Source organism: Oryzias latipes, chromosome 24 (assembly GCF_053564925.1).
Source record: "Oryzias latipes strain Hd-rR chromosome 24, Olatipes_Hd-rR_3.1".
NCBI lineage: Eukaryota > Metazoa > Chordata > Actinopteri > Beloniformes > Adrianichthyidae > Oryzias > Oryzias latipes.
Window position 1 is genome coordinate 8,902,338 of NC_136260.1, and position 20,680 is coordinate 8,923,017.

At 39.2% G+C, this 20,680-nt stretch overlaps 3 protein-coding genes across 4 annotated transcripts in view; 1 reads left to right on the plus strand and 2 right to left on the minus strand.

Annotated features, from left to right (window-relative positions):
* LOC110017780 (protein CEBPZOS) overlaps positions 1–12,725 on the plus strand; it is a 28,171-nt gene extending 15,446 nt beyond the window's left edge. Inside the window, exons 1-4 of one of the 2 annotated variants that reach the window (XM_020714898.2) lie at positions 9,556–9,695; positions 10,249–10,366; positions 10,456–10,500; positions 11,349–12,725. In XM_020714898.2, the coding sequence (XP_020570557.1) occupies positions 10,249–10,366; positions 10,456–10,500; positions 11,349–11,431 (246 nt within the window). In that variant the 5' untranslated portion in view covers positions 9,556–9,695 and the 3' untranslated portion in view covers positions 11,432–12,725. Of the gene's footprint in view, positions 1–9,555; positions 9,696–10,248; positions 10,367–10,455; positions 10,501–11,348 lie in introns of those variants that run through there. The other variant, XM_078942856.1, reaches the window with a different exon arrangement.
* On the minus strand, positions 4,506–6,509 carry LOC100301602 (forkhead box A). The gene is made up of 2 exons (NM_001160448.1): positions 6,456–6,509; positions 4,506–5,453 (listed from the first exon to the last, which is right to left on the minus strand). Exons 1-2 carry the CDS (start codon positions 6,507–6,509, stop codon positions 4,506–4,508), a joined length of 1,002 nt encoding a protein of 333 aa, NP_001153920.1.
* On the minus strand, positions 11,233–20,680 carry cebpz (CCAAT enhancer binding protein zeta). Its single transcript, XM_004083742.5, has 16 exons — positions 20,417–20,680; positions 18,432–19,915; positions 17,382–17,613; positions 17,133–17,298; positions 16,827–16,915; positions 16,155–16,208; positions 15,952–16,054; positions 14,853–14,912; positions 14,703–14,769; positions 14,519–14,625; positions 14,126–14,186; positions 13,819–14,021; positions 13,509–13,604; positions 13,362–13,420; positions 12,947–13,028; positions 11,233–11,600 (listed from the first exon to the last, which is right to left on the minus strand). Exons 1-16 carry the CDS (start codon positions 20,615–20,617, stop codon positions 11,464–11,466), a joined length of 3,201 nt encoding a protein of 1,066 aa, XP_004083790.1. The 5' UTR covers positions 20,618–20,680; the 3' UTR covers positions 11,233–11,463.

The window sequence follows — 20,680 nt, forward strand, 5'->3', positions numbered from 1 at the left end:
GACTGTAAAGTCCATTTATGGACACCAAACGTATTTAGCTTTGCTGCAATTTGCACTAATCAGTCTGCATTGAACGTATCAGCTCTGATGTCACTTTGATCAGATATGCGAGGAGTTTTGCAACAAATTTGTGGAAAACCTTAAAACAATAAGACATGCCAGAAAATATTGAGAGTAATAATACTAACAGAGGTAAATGGAGTTTGATAAAGTACAGATATACGGACTAGACCTGGAGACATTTAAAAAAAGCTCAGGTTTCTGCGCATCCAGAGGCTTTCATAGAAAATTAACTACTAAAAAAAAGATTACCCAAACCAATGTTTTTGTGTCTGGTTGAATTTTGACAGTAGTGCAGAAATACAATGATCTGCCTGAAGAATCCATGCAGAGAACAGCGCCTATATGTATGCACGTGTGTGTGAATGTGGTAAACGCTGCTTATCCAAACACAACATTGCCGGCTAAGCTCTGACCTCAAGCTGCTTGGCATGCAGCCTTTCCATTACACTCAGCCAGAAAAGGGTCATTATTATTCATAATGCGCTGATTACTTTTCTTAGGCAAACAGAGACACCCACAAAGGCAGATAGTCCTTCAAAAGCCCTCATCACACCTCAACACCTCTGTGGATGTGTTGGAGAACTGACCATCATCTTCCCCTTAATTATTCCAATACATCCCATCCTTTGTTGAACCAAAACAGACTTCTCAAAATGTTGTGCTCCAACTTTAAAACCATATTTCCTCTTGTATCGTTCAGTGCAATAATGATGATTTCTTCTTTGTCGCCCAGTCAATCAGGCAAGCTTGCTACAATCGCCTTGAAACCATTCATAAAGATAAAGTTACTAATGTGCATCCAGTTTCTGTTTGTAAAATGTGTTTGATCCACTGTGCTAAAAGGGATTATTTCATATTATTTGGAACAGGATACACAATATCAGAGTTACTGGGGTCCCTCAGGGGTCACTCCTGGAGCCACTCCTATTTAAACGATCTCTCTCTTTTGACTTCTATAAAGACTACAGTATCTATGCTTGCTGCTACACTGATTACGCTGACATCTTTCAGAGGAAGTATGATGGGTATATCTAAGTTAGACATTTGCCCACACATTATTAAAACTTGAGTTAAATATTTTTACTTTAACTTTTACTTCCTAGAAGGGAAATCCTCTGAGTGTGATCTTAAGTTTCATGTTCACACTCTCCCAGTTTCACATTCATATAAGACTCAGGACCACCCCAGATCGACCTGAGGCCAATGAGCAACTCTGCTGGAGGGATTTAGGTTAAGAGCTTTGCTCAAGGGCACCAGTAGTGTAATAAAGGTGGGGCAAATGAAGTTGGGCAGTAGGTTTAATTCTGTTGGCAGCAGGACTTGAACTAGAGACTCTCCACTTGAAAGTTTATGTTATTGCGTATTGTTTATTTGGATATTAACTTTGGAATCCAGAATTAATAGTAAAATAAGTCAAAAATGTTGCTTTTCTGAGTTATTGAAACCTCTTTTCATATTTTAGCTGATAATTGTTTTTCACCCTTTTCTGGTTTCTTGAAAAAAAAAGATATAATTCTGTGCTTTTGACTTTAGAATCTAATCTTTTCTTTAGAGAAAGTCTTGTGTTTTGCTATTCACAAATGTGGTGTAACATAGGGAACTCAGTCATGTCAATGCATTGTTGTAATGTTGCTTGCATTGGATGAAATCTTTCATAAACCTATTCTCAAACAATAAAACCCAAAGCCATTCCACACATGGATTTAATGACTTTTTTTCCTGTGGATTTTGATATTTTCTCATCAGCCCTTTGCTTTGGCCTATTTACAAATTCATTTCAGCTCAAAATCGTTGAATTAGTGTCTTATTTTCAGTTCATTGTTATCCTAGTTTCTCCACAGTAATTCATTTCATTTAGAAATACATGAGTGAATATAATTCAGATAAAATAAAATTAAATCAGGCACTCTTATTTCATGAATCAACATGACTTTAGAGAGCAGGAAGTCCATATTTCAAATAAGAACAACAAATAATTGTCTCAAAGTAATCAAAATCTTCACTTCAAGGTAAAATTCTCAAACTTCTGTCAGCCACGATATTAGAATTTTTTCCTATTACTGGAATCTTTTTCCAAAGTTTTGTTGTGTGATGCCGCTGCGACAAGCACATCAGGTAAGAAATATAAAAGCAGATGTTTAGAACATTAGATCTGGAAAATCCTCAGTGGTTGATTGCCAAGGAAAACCTTTTCAAAAACTATTTTGCACACTTTAAAATCACAGTTGTTCACAATTCATTCAGCAAAAATAGTTTTTGTGAGTGTATACATTTAGAATATAGCTTTTCTTTTTAAATAAATCAAAGGTTTATTGACATTCTGACCGGTTAAATGAAATGCTGACACTGGTTTAATCAGATATTCCTTTGTGTTTGTGGATATGATTCTCAAACAGCTGGAATGGCAGCTGACATTAACCTACTTTAATAATCTGATTTACAACTCATCCGTCTTATAAACCCCCTGCAGGAATGAAGTTGAAGGGCTTATATTTCACTCCTGCTCACAATCACCCTTTTTTTGTGAGAGGGGCACAAAAAATAAAAATCCTTCTTCAAAGCAAACTTTGTTCACTTTCATGGAAGTATAAAAAATCTAGCATTTATCACGTTTATCAATGCAATTTCAGTCTGATCAGATACTTGCCTCCAATTTAGATCTCACAAACACGCTGCAGATGGAAGAGGAACCCAACCCAAATGTGCTGATTGCACTGGCATCAACCTTCATGACTGGAGACTAGAGGAGTAATGACTCATTGTAACAATTTGATTCACATCATTGTTACGATTCCTGGTTCATTTTGAAGGATCTGATTTACTGACCTAAAATCAATCCAGGACACCTTTAGATCAGTGTTTCCACACATTATTGGAACGACGGCTTGATCGTTTTTTGCTGCCGTCATCTGTGTTGTCCGCTGTGATGCATTTGGTCATGTTTGCATTATGGTAAAATAATCCTATCATGCCCCAATCCAAATGGTATTTTCCAAGATCAATATACCGGTAATTAATTTAATTTATTTTTGAAACTAATTTTAAATTGGTTTAGTTCGATTTGATTAACAACTTGTCTCAGACAGATCGATCTAGTTGAATATAGGAAAAAGAATTGATTAAACGATACAACTCTACTGCAACTGGAGACACATGAATCTGACAGTTGGGTTATTTCATTTAAAAAATACAACAAAAAGCTGTTTTGTTGCAAAAATTTGGATCTTAAGACTTGTGATTAAGTTTGCCTCTCGCCACAGGCAAAGTTTTTTCATTTAAACCACAAGCAATAATCTATAACACAACAAAAGTAATGTGGTCTCTAAGAAAAATCTGTGGAGCTGCTAGATTTTTGTGAATTTAAGTTTATTCTAAACTTTCCAAATGTTTCAATTACGTATGCCAATCTAATTTGAAGCACTTTACGATCTTTATCATCATTATGCTCTCATTCTCTATATAACTTTCAAAAAAGTTTAAAAGTTTTGGAAGCAAATTCCACAAGGGACAGAACCACAAGTCCGGGGTTTTGCAGATCTTCCTGAGATTATAGGATTCCAGCTGTAATGAAAGGATTTCCAACTGATTTCAGAGCGACGTGTTGTTTTTAAGGCATTTTAAGTGTGCTTTTGTGGAAAAGCTCAAGTCAGACCTGAAAAAATGAGTGTCACTGATAAAAAGCCCGTCTCAAGACAAAAAGACCTCCGATTTTATTATAAAATGCAGGTTGTTTGATACACACAGTACATTAGACATCAGTGGAAATGATCTATATTTTACATGCTAGTATTATTCACATTTGAAATAAACTAAGTCATGCAAAGCTAAAGAAACAGCTCAAGAGAAACGAAATTCATAGCAGGATGAAATCAAAAAGGTTCTTCTCCCGAGCACTTCTCATTTATTTAGTTACTTTTAAGTGTATATTAAAGCATGATAGCTGGGCTCTGTTCTCCCAAAGGTGGACTAAAAAGACCAATAGATAGAAGTGTTGCATCACTTTTGATGCTAGATTTTATTTGTAAACATTTTCTGGTATATTTGAGCAAATTTTCAAATATTTCTCTTTTTTTGTTGGAGAAACTTGTAATTAAAAATGATAGAATAATATTCACAGCTCCACAATTATAATTTAATGGTAGGACCTATAAGGATAAATTATCCAATGCGTTTTTTGACATTACATGGACCTATTGAGTATTTGGCATTTGTTTTATTTTGTATTTAGTCTCGAGATTGAAAACCAATGGGGCTCAAACTAAATGCACTGCTTCCCTACCAGAACATAGAATTTCCGATCTACACCATATTTCGACTGATTATTTTCCTTTTTTAATGAGAAATGTTTGGGTTTAATTTTAAATGAGTGTTAAAAAATGCTTTTGTCGAATAGAAAAGGTTAGAAAATCAGCTAAACTTGAAGGATGAGGGTTGTTTGGAGTTCAGGGGTTCATGATGGATCTACTGTACAGGCCGTGGTAGTAGTTGGTATCGGGGTGGCTGACATCCAGGCCACTTTTGGCCCCCATCAGTGTCCCGGACACCGGGCACCCAAAAGCCCCATACTGAACCATGGGTTCTGTTTTGTGGAGCTGCGGCTCGGACATGATGTTGTTGATGGAGAATGGGTGGTTGAAAGGGTAGCTGGGGTGGTACAGGTCTGACTTCAGGTGGATGGGGAGGTGATGATGGGACAGCGGGGGCGGGGAGGGGGCCTTCAGGTCCTTGGGATCCGTGGATGGAGGAGAGGAGGACGGAGTTGGAGGGTCGGAACCGGAACCGCCCTCGGAGCCCGCATTCGCCGCCGGCTCCCCGTCCCCGCCGCCGGACCTGTTTTTGCACTTGAAGCGCTTCTGGCGCCGGAGGTAGCAGCCGTTCTCGAACATGTTCCCCGAGTCCGGGTGCAGGGCCCAGAAGGAGCCCTTCCCGGGTTTGTCCGAGGAGCGCGGGACCTTGATGAAGCAGTCGTTGAAGGAGAGAGAGTGCCGGATGGAGTTCTGCCAGCGCTGCTGGTTCTGCCGGTAGAACGGGAACAGGTCCATGATCCACTGGTAGATCTCATTCAGCGTCAGCATCTTGTTGTCCGACTGCTGGATCGCCATGGTGATCAGAGAGATGTACGAGTACGGGGGCTTGGCGTGCGTGTAGCTCCGCCGGTACGGTTTGGACTCCCTGGTTCTGATGCTGCAGGTCGGTTCGTACGCCGAACCGTTCCCCTGCGGAGGCGGCGCGCAGAAGGGGCTTATGCTGGCCCCCGCTGCCCCGGAGCTCTGCGAGGGACCGAACCCGACCGGGTTTCCATAGTGCGCGTTCACGTGACAGGTGCCAGCCACAGGCGCGCTCATGTAGCCGCTCACGGACGTCACGATGCTGGCCGCTGCGGGGTAACACTGAAACCCAGAGAAAGAGCCGGTTCAGAACCGCTCTGGACGTTTCTGCTCATCTTTACATTTTCTTCACATTTCTGAATTAAAATCAAACAACACACAAAATAAAAAGTAAATAAAATCACTTCAGTGCATCCGAATAAAAAATTCTCTCAAATCTAAAAGTGTTTTAAACTTCCTTAATAATATAAAATAAAATTCATTTAAAATTATTTTCGAAACTGCATTTTGCTTCAAGTTTTAGTTGGCCTATCGGAGCTTTGTATTTGTGCTGTTGTTGTTTTTTCAATAGGGAGACAAGTTTTTCCATCTCCAAAACATTAATTATGCAGTCTAATTTGTTGCATTTACCAAACTAATATTTACTCATTAGTTACTTAGCAGGTTTTCAAAATTCTCCAGGTCATCAATTAATTTGTGTTAAAACATTCTAGGAAAAAAAAATATAAAAAACTTATATTACCATTTCAGCGAAAAACTAATGAATTTCCCATATTTTAATTAGTCTGGTACTTATTACACCAATGGTATTTTCTTAATGTAAAAAAAATTGAAAGTATTGTGAAAAGAAAATATCAACATCAGATGCTGGAATAGATTATTATTAGATTAAAATTAATGTTTAAACGTTGCAATATACGGTGCCGCACATTTTCTTTTGTTTTTTTTTCTAAGAAAAATTCACACACATCCTAAAATGTGTCATACATGAACTTTATTTTGAATGAAAACAAAGTTTGACTTGTTGCAACATTGAATCTTCTTCAATTGTGAAATAAATAAATTCGCAGACACATTTTAGGCGCTGCAAACTGAAATGTTGAATAATCCGGGATTTCTGCGGTTTCTAAATTATTCTTTTAAAAGAAATGCACATAAAAAGTTTTCAAATAGTTTTTATCTTTAAAGTTAAATGTTCACAATGCTTCAATCAGATATAAAGAAGGTTTGCATTCGTGTGTAATCTAAGCGGTGCGGAGCTCAGCCCGCATTGGACTCACGCACCTCCGTCTCATAGTAGCAGCCGCCGGTCCAGTCCGCGTGCTCCTGTCCTTCCATTGTAACCGCGCTAAAAACCGTCCCGACCAGAACCATCCGAACGGCTCCGGCCACGCGTGGAGCCCACCTGTGTCACCATCAGCCCCGATGAAGTTGGACCCTACGTAATGCGGCACCGACAAGCACACCTGAGCCACCACTGCAGCCCGTGGACGCGCTCCTGCGCTCTGATGCGCAGCGGCCATCCAATCAGCTGCCGGCCTCAGGGCCGGGCTTATCTCCCAGAGGCCCCCGTCTACAATGTACCGATGGGCCCCTGGGAGCCATCACTGAAATAAATGGAGACCAAATGACTCTCCAATGAAAGAAAATCTATAGTATAAAACTATTTGAGCTAATTCAACTTAAATACATAAACCAAATGAGACTAAAATGGCTCTAAGATGCATCATATAAACTTTGTGCAATATCATGAGAAATTCCACGCAGTTTTCACAGTCCAAACATTTAGTTAAAAAAAGAAATTATGTGTCATCATGCAATAAGCTGTAAGAGGAAACCACTTTAAACATAAGAATTTACATGCGGCCACAACTGAACAGGTGGACTGAGGAGAATTATAACTGAAACAAGTCCTAGCAAACTGGATTAAGTAGAATTTAGAGTATGAATGAATGGGTGCATTAAATTGGGCCACAATTAAACAAAGTCAGTAACTTACTCGTTGTGGCGGAAATGATTGTAACTAAGCGAAAACGCTGCTTTATTCAATGAACTCCATATTGATTTCACCAGATTATTAAAGCAACAAAATGAACAGGAACTGTTGTTTTTTTACTTTTGCAAAAGTCGATTGCAGTAATTTAGCCTGGAAACACATTTTCTGCTTTGTTTGGGAAAAAATAATCAGAAACTTGCACACATTTAGACAAAAATAAAAAATAAATAAAAAATTCACCACTACCTGTTTAATTGGTGAATTGAATAGAAATAATTTTGGTCATAAAGACTTATGTAAGTAAGGAGGCTGACATTAGGGTGAGAGGTAGTTGGTATCGAATATCTCCAAATAAGTAAAAAGCAAAGACATGTTTTCTGTCTGAAATAGTCAGTTTTGTTCAGTGTGTCTTTTCATGGTCCTAATTTGCCATGGAGCCTGTAGAAAATATATTATGAAATTTTATTTAGAGATGGAGCTCAGAACTATAAACTGCTCATGTCACCAATGTGTAATATGTCTGTTGAGATCTCATGATAGAAAATGATTTAACAGTTTCCAAAGTTACTTTATTTAATATAAACTGAGAACAAAACCTGGTTTTACTTTCTTGATTGATGCTAAAAACAAAGATTTACTAATCATTGAAATGTCATATCTTTGCAGGCATCATTTTAGCACCAACCAGTCTAAACCTAGTTCCTTTTTCCCAGCACTTCGTCTTTTTCAGCTGCAGAGTTTCACTGTTTGCATACTGACAGGGTGTGTTTACCTGGTGCTAAATCTGAAAGGACGCACATAGCTGAGGTGATAGAACAAGAGGGAGACCACCATGCTCTGTGCACACACACACAGCTTGCTTTTCCTTGGGTGGATGTCAAGAGATTTTTGACATTTTTGTGGCTCACAAAATAAAACCGTTTGGGAGCCTGGAACGGCCTAACTCACCTGCTGAGGATTTCAATCTGAAAAGCAAAGTAGAGCGAAATATGTCTTAAAGAAAACTGCAAGTTATTTACATTTTCTTTTGTATGGCTTCAGTCAGTGTCAGTAATTGTATCTACATTAAGTGAGTTTTACAAGAATTGCAGTTGTAGTGTTATTTCTTGTAATGTAATAAATCCAAATCCCACCTTTTAACAACTAAATGGCCATAGAACCTTTTTGCATGCATTTCAAACAATTTGTGACTGTAGATTTGAATAAAATGAGTTTGACAGTTTTTAGTACAGGATTGTGTGCAGAAATATAAATAAAACTTGATCCTTAGTGAAAAACTCTCCAAGTTAGAAAAAGCAGTTTGAAACACACAAGTTTTCTAAAACTTAATTAAAAAAAAGAAAGAAAAAAAAGAAACTCCTGTATGTTTATGTTGTATGTTTGTAGGTGTTTTATGTCACTCACAGTATTTTGTTTTTACGTAAATAAATTATGACTTGCAGCAAAATAGCTCAGCAGAGTAAAAAAAATAAAGACACCCGTGTTCAACAAAATATTCCCGTTTTTTTTTTTTTATTTGAAGGTTAAAGAACCCGAATTCCTATAGAAAAATTAATTTGGGACTGAGATCCACGATATCAGATCAAAGTGAATTGCTATGATTTTTTGTATGTTCCATAATGATGAATTTATTTTTTACAGTTTCCTTATTAACATGATTTAATAAAACTAAGGGAATGTCTGTTGAGTTGTATAGTGAAATTTCATGCAGTTATATTTCTTTATTTTTTTTAAATTTGAGCATTCTTCCTGATAAATCCATTTTTACACCTTAATTCTTGTTTGGGTTTTGTTTAATTAATAGGTCTCTTTAACCTACTGCCCCTATACTACACCTCTCTATTGTTTGTGTATTTTGCAAAAAATGTGCACATTATTACTTCTAATATGCTCATTAATTTCCGTGTGTAACCCTTCTGCTATCCTAGGCACTTTAACATTGGGAGTTGGGTCATCTAGACCCACTAGACAATGCTCTGAACCTTTTTTCTTCAATGATTTGTGATCTTCACTGGTGTCCATGGATTACATGAAATCTTTCCACCTTTATCCACCTTTGTCATGCCACGTAAATGTAAGGGTGGGGTCATCTAAGATAGCAGGGATAGCACAAGGGATAATACCAATGTTTTTTTTTTTTTGCTTATCAATTGCACTCTTACTTGGTTTGAAACTGTAACCGCATTGCCATCTGCTGGTAGCTTTCTGCAATGGCAGAAATATTTAACCTTGAATCTTTCATGATTTGGACAATTTCTTACATATAGTGTTTTTGTTTAACATTTGGGCTAAACTGGATGTTTTTTCTTAATTTGTTGGAACTTATCTTTATTTCTAAATGCTTTATGTTTACATTAGAGATGACACACACTATTTTTCAACAATAGGTGGCGGTGTTGTGCTCATGCTGTCCAAATTAAGCAGTAAAAGAAGACGCACGCTCAACCCTGTGCGCATGACACAAGGACATACACTGTTTTGGTGTTTATTCTTTGAATTTCATTATTCGGTGGTGCGGCAATTTAAAGGTGAGTAAAATAAAAAAGTAAACGAGGCTTTGTCGATTAAATGAGTTAAGTCTACTGATCTACTTCAGTTCAGTCTGACAACCTCAGTCATTGTCGCCAGTGTTAATTTACAAACAAATAGCCACGATGTGCTTTTCTTGTGTAGTTATTTTACAACTCGTTATTCTTTAGCTTATGAAAAAGAAATTACCTTTTAAATATTCTTTCGTAACACAACTTAGATGGTGCAAATATGTAAACAGTAGCTTTTGTTTTGTTTTTCATCAAAAGGCTACTTTATGTCAACTTGCATTGTTCTACAATTATATAAATAGAAAACTTCAATTGGGGTGTGATAACGAATACAATAAAGATTACACTTTTTGTAATTTGCAGTTTTTGTCTTTGGAAAAGAACTGAAAGAAATGAATTGATACTTGTTTGAAAATGACAGCCCTTGCTGTGTTTATGGACTTCATGTCTGTTTTTGCATTGGTTCTGCAAACACACCACAGTGTAAATGTGAAGTGCAGTTGTTCCGATGCGACTGAAGTTTTGTGGGTCCTCTGTCCAGATGTCTCCCAGACCTCTGGAGCCTCTGGCCAAAAGGCTGCTGAAGGGCGTGATCGCCCTGGAGCTGGCTGGAGTCTTTGGGGCGTATGCACTATTTCACAAGATGAACAACAGTCAAGGTATCTGTTCCATTCTGAGACACAAAAACTGATGATTAGCCTGAGTTGTGTGTTTGTGGGGTCTTTAAACCACTTAATTTCTGCTGAAGATTTTAGAAACACCATGAACAAGAGGTTTCCATCAGTTCTAGAAGGTAAGATATTTTCTTCACATTGCTTAATTTGAATAAAAAACAGACAGAGCGGTTGGACAATCCCCCCCCCCAGGATTTGATCAAAAGACTTCAAACTAACAGAAAATCTTTAAGCATAATACTGTGAAGGAGTTACCTTTCATTTAACATTTACTACTATTAACTCCACCTAAATGTGTAGTTTTATTTTTGCATTTTACCTTGTAGTGGATGCTTCAGAAAAATGAATAGCAAGCTTTATTGAAAAGATGAAACCTTTTTCCAACAAAGCTTTATACTTGGGAGCCTTTCAGGGATTAGATTTGATATCAAATACATTTATCAATATATATCACTTTAAGCAATCTGTAGTTTTATCTGTAAAATTAATAAAGTAGTTTTGTTTGATCTTTAAATGCAGATAAATTATTAAAAATATGCAATGCAGGTTTGTTGGTGCACGTGGATCATGTTTAACCCTTGTGCTATCTTAGATGACCCCACCCTTACTTTGACGTGTCATCCCTACCATGACAAAGGTGGATAAAGGTGGAAAGATTTCATGTCATCCATGGACACCAGTGAAGATCACAAATCATTGAAGAAAAAAGGTTCAGGGCACTGTCTAGTGGGTCTAGATGACCCAACTCCCAACGTTAAAGTGCCTAGGATAGCACAAGGGTTACATGCACCTGTGCGACTTGGATTCCACTCAAAGATTATTAGAAAATAAAGGATACTGAACACGTGAAATGTTATTAAATCTTTAACTTTACAAGAGCAAAAATATCAGCAGGAGAGCAGCCCTCCTGAATGCGACTTCAGTCACATCTGACAGAATCTAAAAACCACTTTGTTCCCCCCCCCAGTTTATTATCAGTCCAATGAGTGGGCGGGAATATACGGGATCCGGGAGCGAGACCACCAAGCCTGGTCGGCTAAACAGGAATGAAAGTTCTTGTCCAGCAGAAACAGCAACAGCTGCTATTTCTTCTTCCTGTTCCTGAACGTCCTGCTCCCTTTATTGGATCGGGCCATCATTTTCTTCCTGCGCAGCGTCTTGGCATCGCGGCCGTGGATCCAGTCGTCCCGCTCAGCCTCCCACCTCAGCTGCTTCTGGCCTGCAGGAGACAAAAAGGGAACATCAAGGTCTAGTTTGAACCTAAAGGGACAATGCAGAGAACGGTTTGACAGCATCTGCTCTCTGAACATATGATTTATCATCACCAATCAAAGCAGATATACCGTCACTACTACTTGCTATTAAAACCAAAATTTTACACAATTCTAATAGAATTATGAGCAACCTGAAGTGTTCTTTTTTTTTATCCAAATTTTGATGACAGCAGGCAGCCACCAAACGACAGACTTGGTAGTTTTAACACATTTGATGAAACTAAAGTTGGAGGATCACTCGCCTCATTTTCTGATGGTTTTACTGAATTCAACTGGGTCCAGTTAGTAATGTAAAGTGGGAATGTGCATCAGGTTTAAGCTTTTAGTCACAACAAAATCCAGACTGCTACACGTTTGTTAATTTTTGGACTACCCCTGTTGCCCAGACAGTTGGAAAAAGAGGGTGGGGATGTGAACGACAGAGTCTTTCTTTTATAATGGACGACTCTTTTTCAGTATGACATAGAATGCTGCTTTTTAGGCAAAGGATCTTTGTAATTTTGCCAATAACCTTTAAAAGATTGCTGGTATCCAGCGGATTTGTTTCCTGTTAAAGCTTCCATATAGTCGTTTTCTGATTTATTATGGCAGATTATCCACGGTACATTTTTCTCCAGCATTAATACTGGTTCAAAACCAAAGCTGCGTTCTCACTGAACGCGATTGGGACATCAGGGGCGTCCAGATTCAATGTTAAATCAATGTACAGACGCGTTCAGAGGTCCAATGTTTTCAGAGTTCAAATATCTGACCTTTGAAGAATTTGCAATGCTTCAACCAATCAGGATCTCAGCTTTGGCCGTGACCTTTTGATGACGTGATCAGCAGGTGGTGTCCAAAACCAACATGGAGGAGAATCTGAACTATTTTTCTTATTTCTATGGAGATCATAATGAAAAGATCTTCTGATCTTATTCTTATTTCTCTTCTGGGACTAAATGCAGGACAAAGTCATCAAACTGGGTCTCGGAGAGACAGAAGTAGCGCTGAAAGCGTCCGTCAGATATGAACATGTGATAACCGATGCTTTTGTGGGGCTTTTCAAAATAAATAAATCTGATCTCCTAACATCCTCTGCATCTTCCATTCATTGTAAATTATGCACAAACAAACTTGACAGTAGCTCCTCCCACACACACCAGGAGCGTCAAGTTTATAACACATTAAACGAGCATCGAGCAGCATATTTGGGGTGCAAAACGGTGTTTGATGTGAACGTAGCATTAGAATGTACACCGCTTTAAAACCTCCCAGCCGGGTCACTTTAGCATCTGTGGAAGTTTCCTCTTACCGGCTTTGTCTGGGTTAGCCATGGCGTTCAGGCCGATGTGGTCAAACTTGGAGTCGACATTTTCGTCCAGCAGGGAGCCAAACTGAAAGACAAATCTTATTTAACTGCAAAGCATGATAAAAGGGGCATGTAAAGGGAATTATGGGTATTAAATGCAACCAAGATTGCTACAAAGATACTTTTGCAGCACAAAAATCCAATTTTCTCTCAATTTTTGCCTCTGTAAATTAATAAAGCAGATACTAATTTTAAAACAACTGACATTTTTTATAACTATGAACAACTAATCCGTTTAATAGTTTTTGAATTATGTAGGACTTTCCAGACGTATTTTGCTTCGATTTTGTCTAAACAAAAACAGAAAAATCTGTTTTATTTTGTTGTGTAACAGCTTCAATAAAAAAGTACAACTGACTTCTTCAGCTGAGGCAAACATGGCTGCACCCTTCTTTGACTTCTTCCTGTTTTTTGATCCTGTGGGGGAAAAAAATGCAGATTTAAGAAAACTTCAATCTGAAACCCGGAGAAGTCTGTTATTTTCACAATAAAAGTCTCAACAGACCTAAGGATCCAGAAAAGTCCAGCTCCTCTGTGTTTTTCCTCTTCTTTTTCCTTGTTTGAGGAAAAGTACCAGGAACTTCCATCTCAACAGTGGAATCTATAACAATTTAAAGTTAGGAAGAAAAAAATGTTTTTTTTTATTAAAACCCCAAATTTCAGTATGGGTGGGAATTATCCATTCATGCATAAAAAGACTAGGGGAGAATTGGTTTTTATACAGTTCTGGTTTTTAAGGATTGAAGTTGTAAAAAACATAAAAACACATTCTGACTTTTAAATAATTTGTTATAAAAAAAGTGTCTTTCTCCAACCTTCATGGGAGTCTTGCTCCTCATCTTCACCTCCATCAGGATCCATGAAGATCCCTCCATCCTCATCCAGCTCATCTTCTAAATCAAAGTCTTTTTCATCCATACTGCCCAGAGACACCTCTTCATCATCCAGGTCATCCATGTCAGAGTCGTCAGATTCAGACTCCTCTGCAGACTTCTTGCCCTTTTTGCTTTTCACATTCCTAACCAGCAAAACAGAACATAGCAGCAAGTTGTTTTTTAGGGGTCAAAAGTGAAAGCAGGAAACAAGCATTAGCCGCCATGAGGCCGAGGTAAGTTTACAAACCCAGCAAAGTCCAGATCGTCTTCAGCCACATCAACAAAGTACGAGTCTCCCTCCACAGAGTCTGTTCAGAAGAAACCAGACAAACAGAAAATCAAAGCCTAATATGATCATCAATGGATAGTCAGTGTACCTGCAGTACTTATATAATCTTATTAAAGCATGAAGAATATTATTTTACTTCTATTAGTACCGGTAATATAAATTCCTCAATTTTAGTTTTCTCAATACTGCCCCCTGCTGTGAAGACAGGCAACTGCAACATGAACACTAGGTCATTCACCTGCTTGTAATTCAAAAATAAAGTTTAAAAAAAAGAACAAAATTCTAGATAATAATTTGCCTAAACGTGTTTTTTTTCCCCCATTCTATGCAGATTAATCCGTCTGTTTTTACCCAGAATTTTCTCAAACTCCTCGTCCTCCACCTCCTCCACGCTCTCACTATCGTCGTCTCTTTGCCGGTCTTGGCTTTGCTTTTCCTGCTGCTTTTTCTTAAAGAAGCTGCGGGGGGGGGACGACAAACAAGGTTTTTAAAAGTAGACAACAAAAGTTAAAGATATGAAAAATAAAAGACTCACCGATAGAAGAAAATTTCATCCACGGGAATCTGACTTTCTTCTTTGGATAGAAACTCGGCACAATTTACTGACGGGAAACGACAAGCAGCGATGAAGGTGCTGCACAACACAAGTTACAGGAACACAAAACATTTCGAACATGGAGCTCACCTGGTAAAGAGTTGACAGGCAGCCTTTGTTTGGGCCTCAACAATGCAGAGTCTGTATTTTCTGAGGAGCAAAGAAAAAACTGATATTATGACAAAATTAGAAGATTCCTAAGATCTACAGCTTTACTCTGCTTATAAATACAACAATGCAAAGAAAAATGGTTTTGCTTTATAGTTTTGATGTTTCATGTCATTCTCTTCTTCTTTAAAAATACTAATGACCTCCATGCAGCAGTAACTCCTCACAGTGAGGACAGATTTGCTCTGAAAACTGTTTTTTCCTGCTTTTTCCCTTCTACACAGCTAAACCTGAAGCATCTTCATGTCTTATAATAGTTGGGTTCAGTAATCTGGACAGGCTGTCACACATACGACTCCAGCGTATCACAGACAAATCCTATAATTTACTTGATTACACTTTACCATTAATAGTAACACAACGAAAAATGTTAAAGGAGTAAAAAAAAAATCCTGTCTCCCTTTTAAGCAGCCCTTCATTTTTTCAGGCAGATCAATAAATCACTAAACGCAATAACATATTAAAGGTCACAATTAAAAAAATCAAAACAAATGATGAAAAAAATTACACAACATTTGAGAAAAAAACAACAACCAGAAACCAAAACATAATTCCAAAGAAAGCGAATCAAAATAAAAATCAAACGTTTTGGAGAACAAAAGTAATTTCCAGAATTCAAAATAAAATGTTAAAAAATGAAATAAACGGGTAGGTTTTATACAACATCGCTGATTGGCTGATGAAGAAGAGGGAAAGCAGGAGGATGTTTGAGCTGAACTGCGGTAAAGAGTTGGCAGAGCAATCCCTGGACTTTTGCAGCGGCTTTGGTCAGAAGCTTTAAGAAAAATCTTTTGCTGAAAGATATCTGGTCGAAAATGTGAACAAATCCAATCAGTAATGTCCCATAGTACCTTCTTCGTTTTCCGGTTTCTTATTTTGTGTAACTGTAATTTCTTTTTTTTCCTGGACATTACTTTTGTGTTCAGTCTACTCTCAGTTAATGCAACAGATGTGTAAACAAAGTACAGATATTTGTGAGTTGTGAGAAACCATCGTGTGGGTTGAAGGTTGTGGCTTTTACGTTTTCCTTTCAGCTGTTTGGGATTTCTGAAGACGAAGCGATCCAGGAACCTGATGAGGGTGAAGTCCTGCAGGGGGTCCCCTGTGTACTGAATGGATTCTCCCTGCAGGAACAAACGCACAAAATCTTGGAAACAGACACGTTTGACAGAAAACAACACAAAAAAATATCAACAGAGATTCTTTTTGTGCGGAAAGTTTTACCTGAAGGATGGTGGTTGCAAACAAAGAAACCGAGGGATGGAAATGCTGAGCAAGCTGCAGAGAGACAAATCATTTTAAAGAGGTTTTTCTGACCAACTATAAGTCTTTTCTTTTTTTTCAATCAATTGTTCACCTCCTTTTTTATTTCAATTAAAAAGTTGGTCATTTTTTAATTAAATCAACATCACTGCAGTTCCAAGTTAATTTTTTCCACAGTCTTTTCATGCCTAAAGTCTTTAAACTCATCTGAACTTACATTTTAGTATCATAGACCCTTAACACCAAGAAAATTGTTTTATAAAATCCTTTTAGATTAAAGTCATCCTTAAAACTTTTTCTCCCATTGAATAGTTGCCTTTTACAACAAAAGAATGTTTTTTCTAATTTTTCTTCAATTTAAATATATGTCTCTCATTCTTTAGATTCTAGAGGTAAATGATTGTAGGCCCATCCACTATTTTAATAGTAGTAGTAATTTTCCTTAATGAATGTAATATTCAGAGCATAATGTCACAAATCCACAGTAATCTTTAAAAAAGTGAAGCTGGATAAAAATGTTTGTCTTGTGTTTTTAATCATATCATTTTTTCTCTGATTGAACAGATTTCTGAGCAGATTTCAGGATGTGCTTCAGTCCTGGGATTTGTTTTTTTTTGTCTGGGGGGTTCTCACCCTCTGCAGTTCCCATAGTGTGGTGTGATCAGCACCACAGTAGAGCGGGTTTCTATGAAGAGGATCGTATCGCTCAGAGCTTTTCCTTCCTACAAGAGAATCAACAAGATTTCAGAAGAATGAGATCATGAGTATTTTCTAAAATACATTTATAGTCAAACAGCTCGATGGAAACTATTTAGAGGACGCATTGTCTTCTAAAAGACTAATGATCACCTCAAGTAGTTTCTGACGAGATAAAAATGTGTATATATTTTTAATAAAAGACAGAAAAATAGAGATTGTTGTCATCAGTCACCCACAGACCTTCTCTGTTCTGGTGGTGTACCCATGATGCTGCAGGTTTGGCCTCCATTGCCTTCTCACTCACTCCTTCCTCCTGTTTGTCTGCATCCAGAAAGCGTTCCTCTCCATCATCATCACTGAAATCATTCTCCTCTTTGAGGTCTTTGAACTCCTCCTCCTCCCCGTCCTAAGAAACCATCAGGTAGACGTTTAAACACCAAACATCAGAAATTCTGACTCCCGAACTCAACACTGGTGCTGTTCCCTCACCCCTTCCTCCTGCAGCAGCAGCTTCAGACCTGGCTTGGCCTTCATGACTTCTGAAACCAGAAAGAGCGCTCCGCAGGCGAAACTGGCGCTCTGCTCGGCGCTGACCTGCAGGAGTCGCTTAACGAAAGCTTTGACCCGCCGCAGCACCACGTCCGCCTTTAGGCTTTTGTACAGCAGGTTGAGGAACATGTTTTGTCGTGATGAAGAGGACAGCCCGGGGTCCAGCATCTTTCTGCAGAGACAGAAGAACAATCTTTTCTAAAATGCTCAGTTGACTTTATTGTACACTTAAGTTTCTAGTAATGATCAAACTAAACAGCAGCTACGTCTACAGACACCTCCCTCCAGGCTGCAGGATTTTCATCAGATCACATACTATGATAATCACTCCATGTTCCTATGGTTTTGTTGATAATAATCTCTTCTCAAGCCAATAATTTAACAGCCCAGTCGGGGTATATAGACATATTCACTGAGTTTTCTAGTTTGCATTAAAACCCACTTCAATGAAGACTGTGTGTTTAATATGTTCTCGTGGCATTTTTCTGATGATTTATAAAGAAAATTCAGCGTAAAACAGCATTTCTGAGTATTTCTTTATTCAAATTGCTGTGAATCAGGAGCAGATAAAGAACTGCTGTTTGAGAAAGAGCCTATTTGTGACGTAGAAGCTACAATCAGCGGGACACAAGCTTCCTGCTCCATTCTGATGCACTTGTACACAAATAGATCTGTGTGCGTCTTTGTTTTCCTTGTCTGAGCTGGTATCTGGATCTAAACTGTACGGCTGGATGGCTCCAATATTCCTCGCCACTTTTGTTGAAGCAGCAATTGCAGGTTGAGGGTGAGAGGGGCTGTAGGCTAGAAAGTGTTTAAACAGATGGTTGACGGAAGGCAGGGTTAGTCTGCGCTCTTTGGACAAATCAATGGCAAAATGATTTTACATGAGGAAAATGTGGAGGAATATTTCTGTAAGTTCAGAAATAATCCCAAAGATATCAATTAGCTTTTTAAATATTTTCAAATGTCATGAGCAGAGGAGGATGGTACCTGTACACGGTGGAGTAGAAGCGATCAGAGATGCTCTGCTCCGAGTCCATCACCTGGAACAGCAGCATCAGCGCCTGCACAGCCGTGTTGAACTTCACCAGATGAACCACTTTGAACAGCGTGTCCAGCTGCTCCTTCACCTTCTCGTCTCCTGCACTGGCGTACGGATACGCTCGGTTCACGCCCGCCAGCAGAGCACTCAGCATCTTTGACTCAATGTCCTTTTTCTTGATGCAGGCGCGAAAGAAGGAGAAGTAAATGTTGATGAGCTTGGTGGCGAGCTCCGCCTCGTCGTGGCTCAGGATGACTTGGCTGAGGAAGCAGGCGGCATAGTACTGCACCTTTGCACCAATGTTTGGCCGGAACATGAGCCGCTCCACCTCGCAGCACACCACCACCTTCATGTTCGGGTGTTTGTGCAGGAGCGTCTCCAGCAGGTACGACGCTTTAGTCGCCGTCTTGTAGTCTGGATCGCCCAGCTTGTTGACGACGTGTGTGAGCAGAGCCCTCTCCTGCTCTGGACGGTTACACAGCAGCTCGTGAGCGGTGGCCAGCGCCTTCGCCTTTGTAGCTGCCACAGTGTCGTGACTCACAGAGTCCAGAGCGCTCACAAATTCCGCCACGTGGTGCTTCAGCTGGTGCTCGAAGTACCAAACGACGAGGCGGCGGTCCCGGGCGTCACGGTTCCCGCTGGCCAATTCTTCTATCTGGTCGAAGGGACGCTTGGCGAAAGGGAAAAGCTTCCTGTTCTCCGGGAGCAAGTTGGACAGCAGCAGCTCTTTCAGCGTGTCGACAGCCATCAGACCCATCCGCCTGCTGCCCTTCTTCTTCACCATGGACACCAGGCTCTCCACGTGCTCCAGCATGTGCACCGCGGAGTCCTGGATCAGGACAGTCATGGCCGCCATCCGATCAGCCAGCACACCAGAAGAGACGACCGTCTTCATCCAGGCAGAGTTGGCTCCTTTCTGTAGATTCTTCTTGGTCCTGTAAAGGCTTATTTCAGCGTCAAACAGCTGTCGGGCAAGAGACTGGTACTTGTTTACCACTATGGGATCCTGAGGGGTAGATGAGATCTCATCCGTGTATGCCATTTCAAACCACTTCCCTCCAGGTTTAATCAACAAGATCTGCCTCGGCAAAAACTCAAAGACATTTGCTTTCTCCTTTGCTTTTTTCCCAGAAGACGCCGGCGCATCTTCACTCTTCTTTGCCACCTCTTTTGTGGCTTTGTGAGTGTTGGATGTTTCACCTTCTGTTTTCCCCTTTGCGACTTTGGCTTGTTTACTCTCCTTCACCTCATCAGCTGGAGAGTTGACCTCCGGTTTGTCTGGGATGCTCTGCTGCCCGGCGTACGACCGGATGCCGAGTTCGGCTATGAATTTCTCCAGCTCGCCCTCCTCCAAGTCGTCAATTGCTCCTTTTTTCCCTCCATCAACAAGCTCATTGGAATCGTCCAGACCAGCAAGGAGGACAAAGTCAGCCTGCAGGCATTAGGGAGGGAAAAAGGACTGTAAATTAGTTTTCTTTTAAATAATTTTGATAATTATATACATTTTTAGTCCTATTTTTTCAACTACTATTGCTTTGTTGTATTGTTACATTTACAGCTGATTTAGAATTAAACATTTTATCTAAGCCAAGAAAAAAAACCTTACAAACAAATGTAACCTTTTTGTACCATTCTTAGGTTTGTTTAAACTACTGATATACGAGAAAAATAAATAGTTGCTATAATAATAATAAACAATTTCCATTGTCTTCAATGTTTTCATTGCTTATAATCGACGTAAAAGACAAATAACATTAAATAAAAGCTAAAAAGATGAAAGTTTTAGGAAATATAAACCAAATCTGGTTTAAAATGTCAGCAACAACACATTTATACCACCATAATTTACCATTATTCTGATGGATTTCACATTTAACTCAAAATTAACTTTGATTTGAATGTTTTTGTCAGTGGTTCAGACTGGTGGACTCACCTTGGTTCCTCCGAGCCGTAAAACCTCATCCAAGCTCAGCTCCTCTCCATCTGCCTCCTTGGTTTCCTCCGTGTCACCAGCTGCTGGGTCGACGTCCTCCTCGTTTCCGTTCATTTCAGGCTCCTCTTCACTGTCTTTGCTCCAAACTGCTCCCTTTTTCGCGGTTTTGGGCCTTTTTCGGTGCTTGTTTTTCGCTGCCATGCTGAACACAGCGTGGGGAGCAGTGTGACCCGGATGTAGAAGAGAGTGTAGGGAAAAGTGAAA

What these genes read in the sequence shown, in the direction of transcription:
- LOC100301602 (NM_001160448.1), bottom strand. Translation starts at nt 6,509, where the DNA reads ATGGAAGGACAGGAGCACGCGGACTGGACCGGCGGCTGCTACTATGAG. An exon ending in GCTGCTACTATGAGACGGAG is followed by an intron (nt 5,454 to 6,455) that starts GTGCGTGAGTCC and finishes TCTGGGTTTCAG; the next exon opens with TGTTACCCCGCAGCGGCCAG.
- cebpz (XM_004083742.5), bottom strand. Translation starts at nt 20,617, where the DNA reads ATGGCAGCGAAAAACAAGCACCGAAAAAGGCCCAAAACCGCGAAAAAG. An exon ending in TTCTACTCCACCGTGTACAG is followed by an intron (nt 17,614 to 18,431) that starts GTACCATCCTCC and finishes CTGTCTCTGCAG; the next exon opens with AAAGATGCTGGACCCCGGGC. An exon ending in GCCTGTCAACTCTTTACCAG is followed by an intron (nt 14,770 to 14,852) that starts GTGAGCTCCATG and finishes GTTTCCCGTCAG; the next exon opens with TAAATTGTGCCGAGTTTCTA.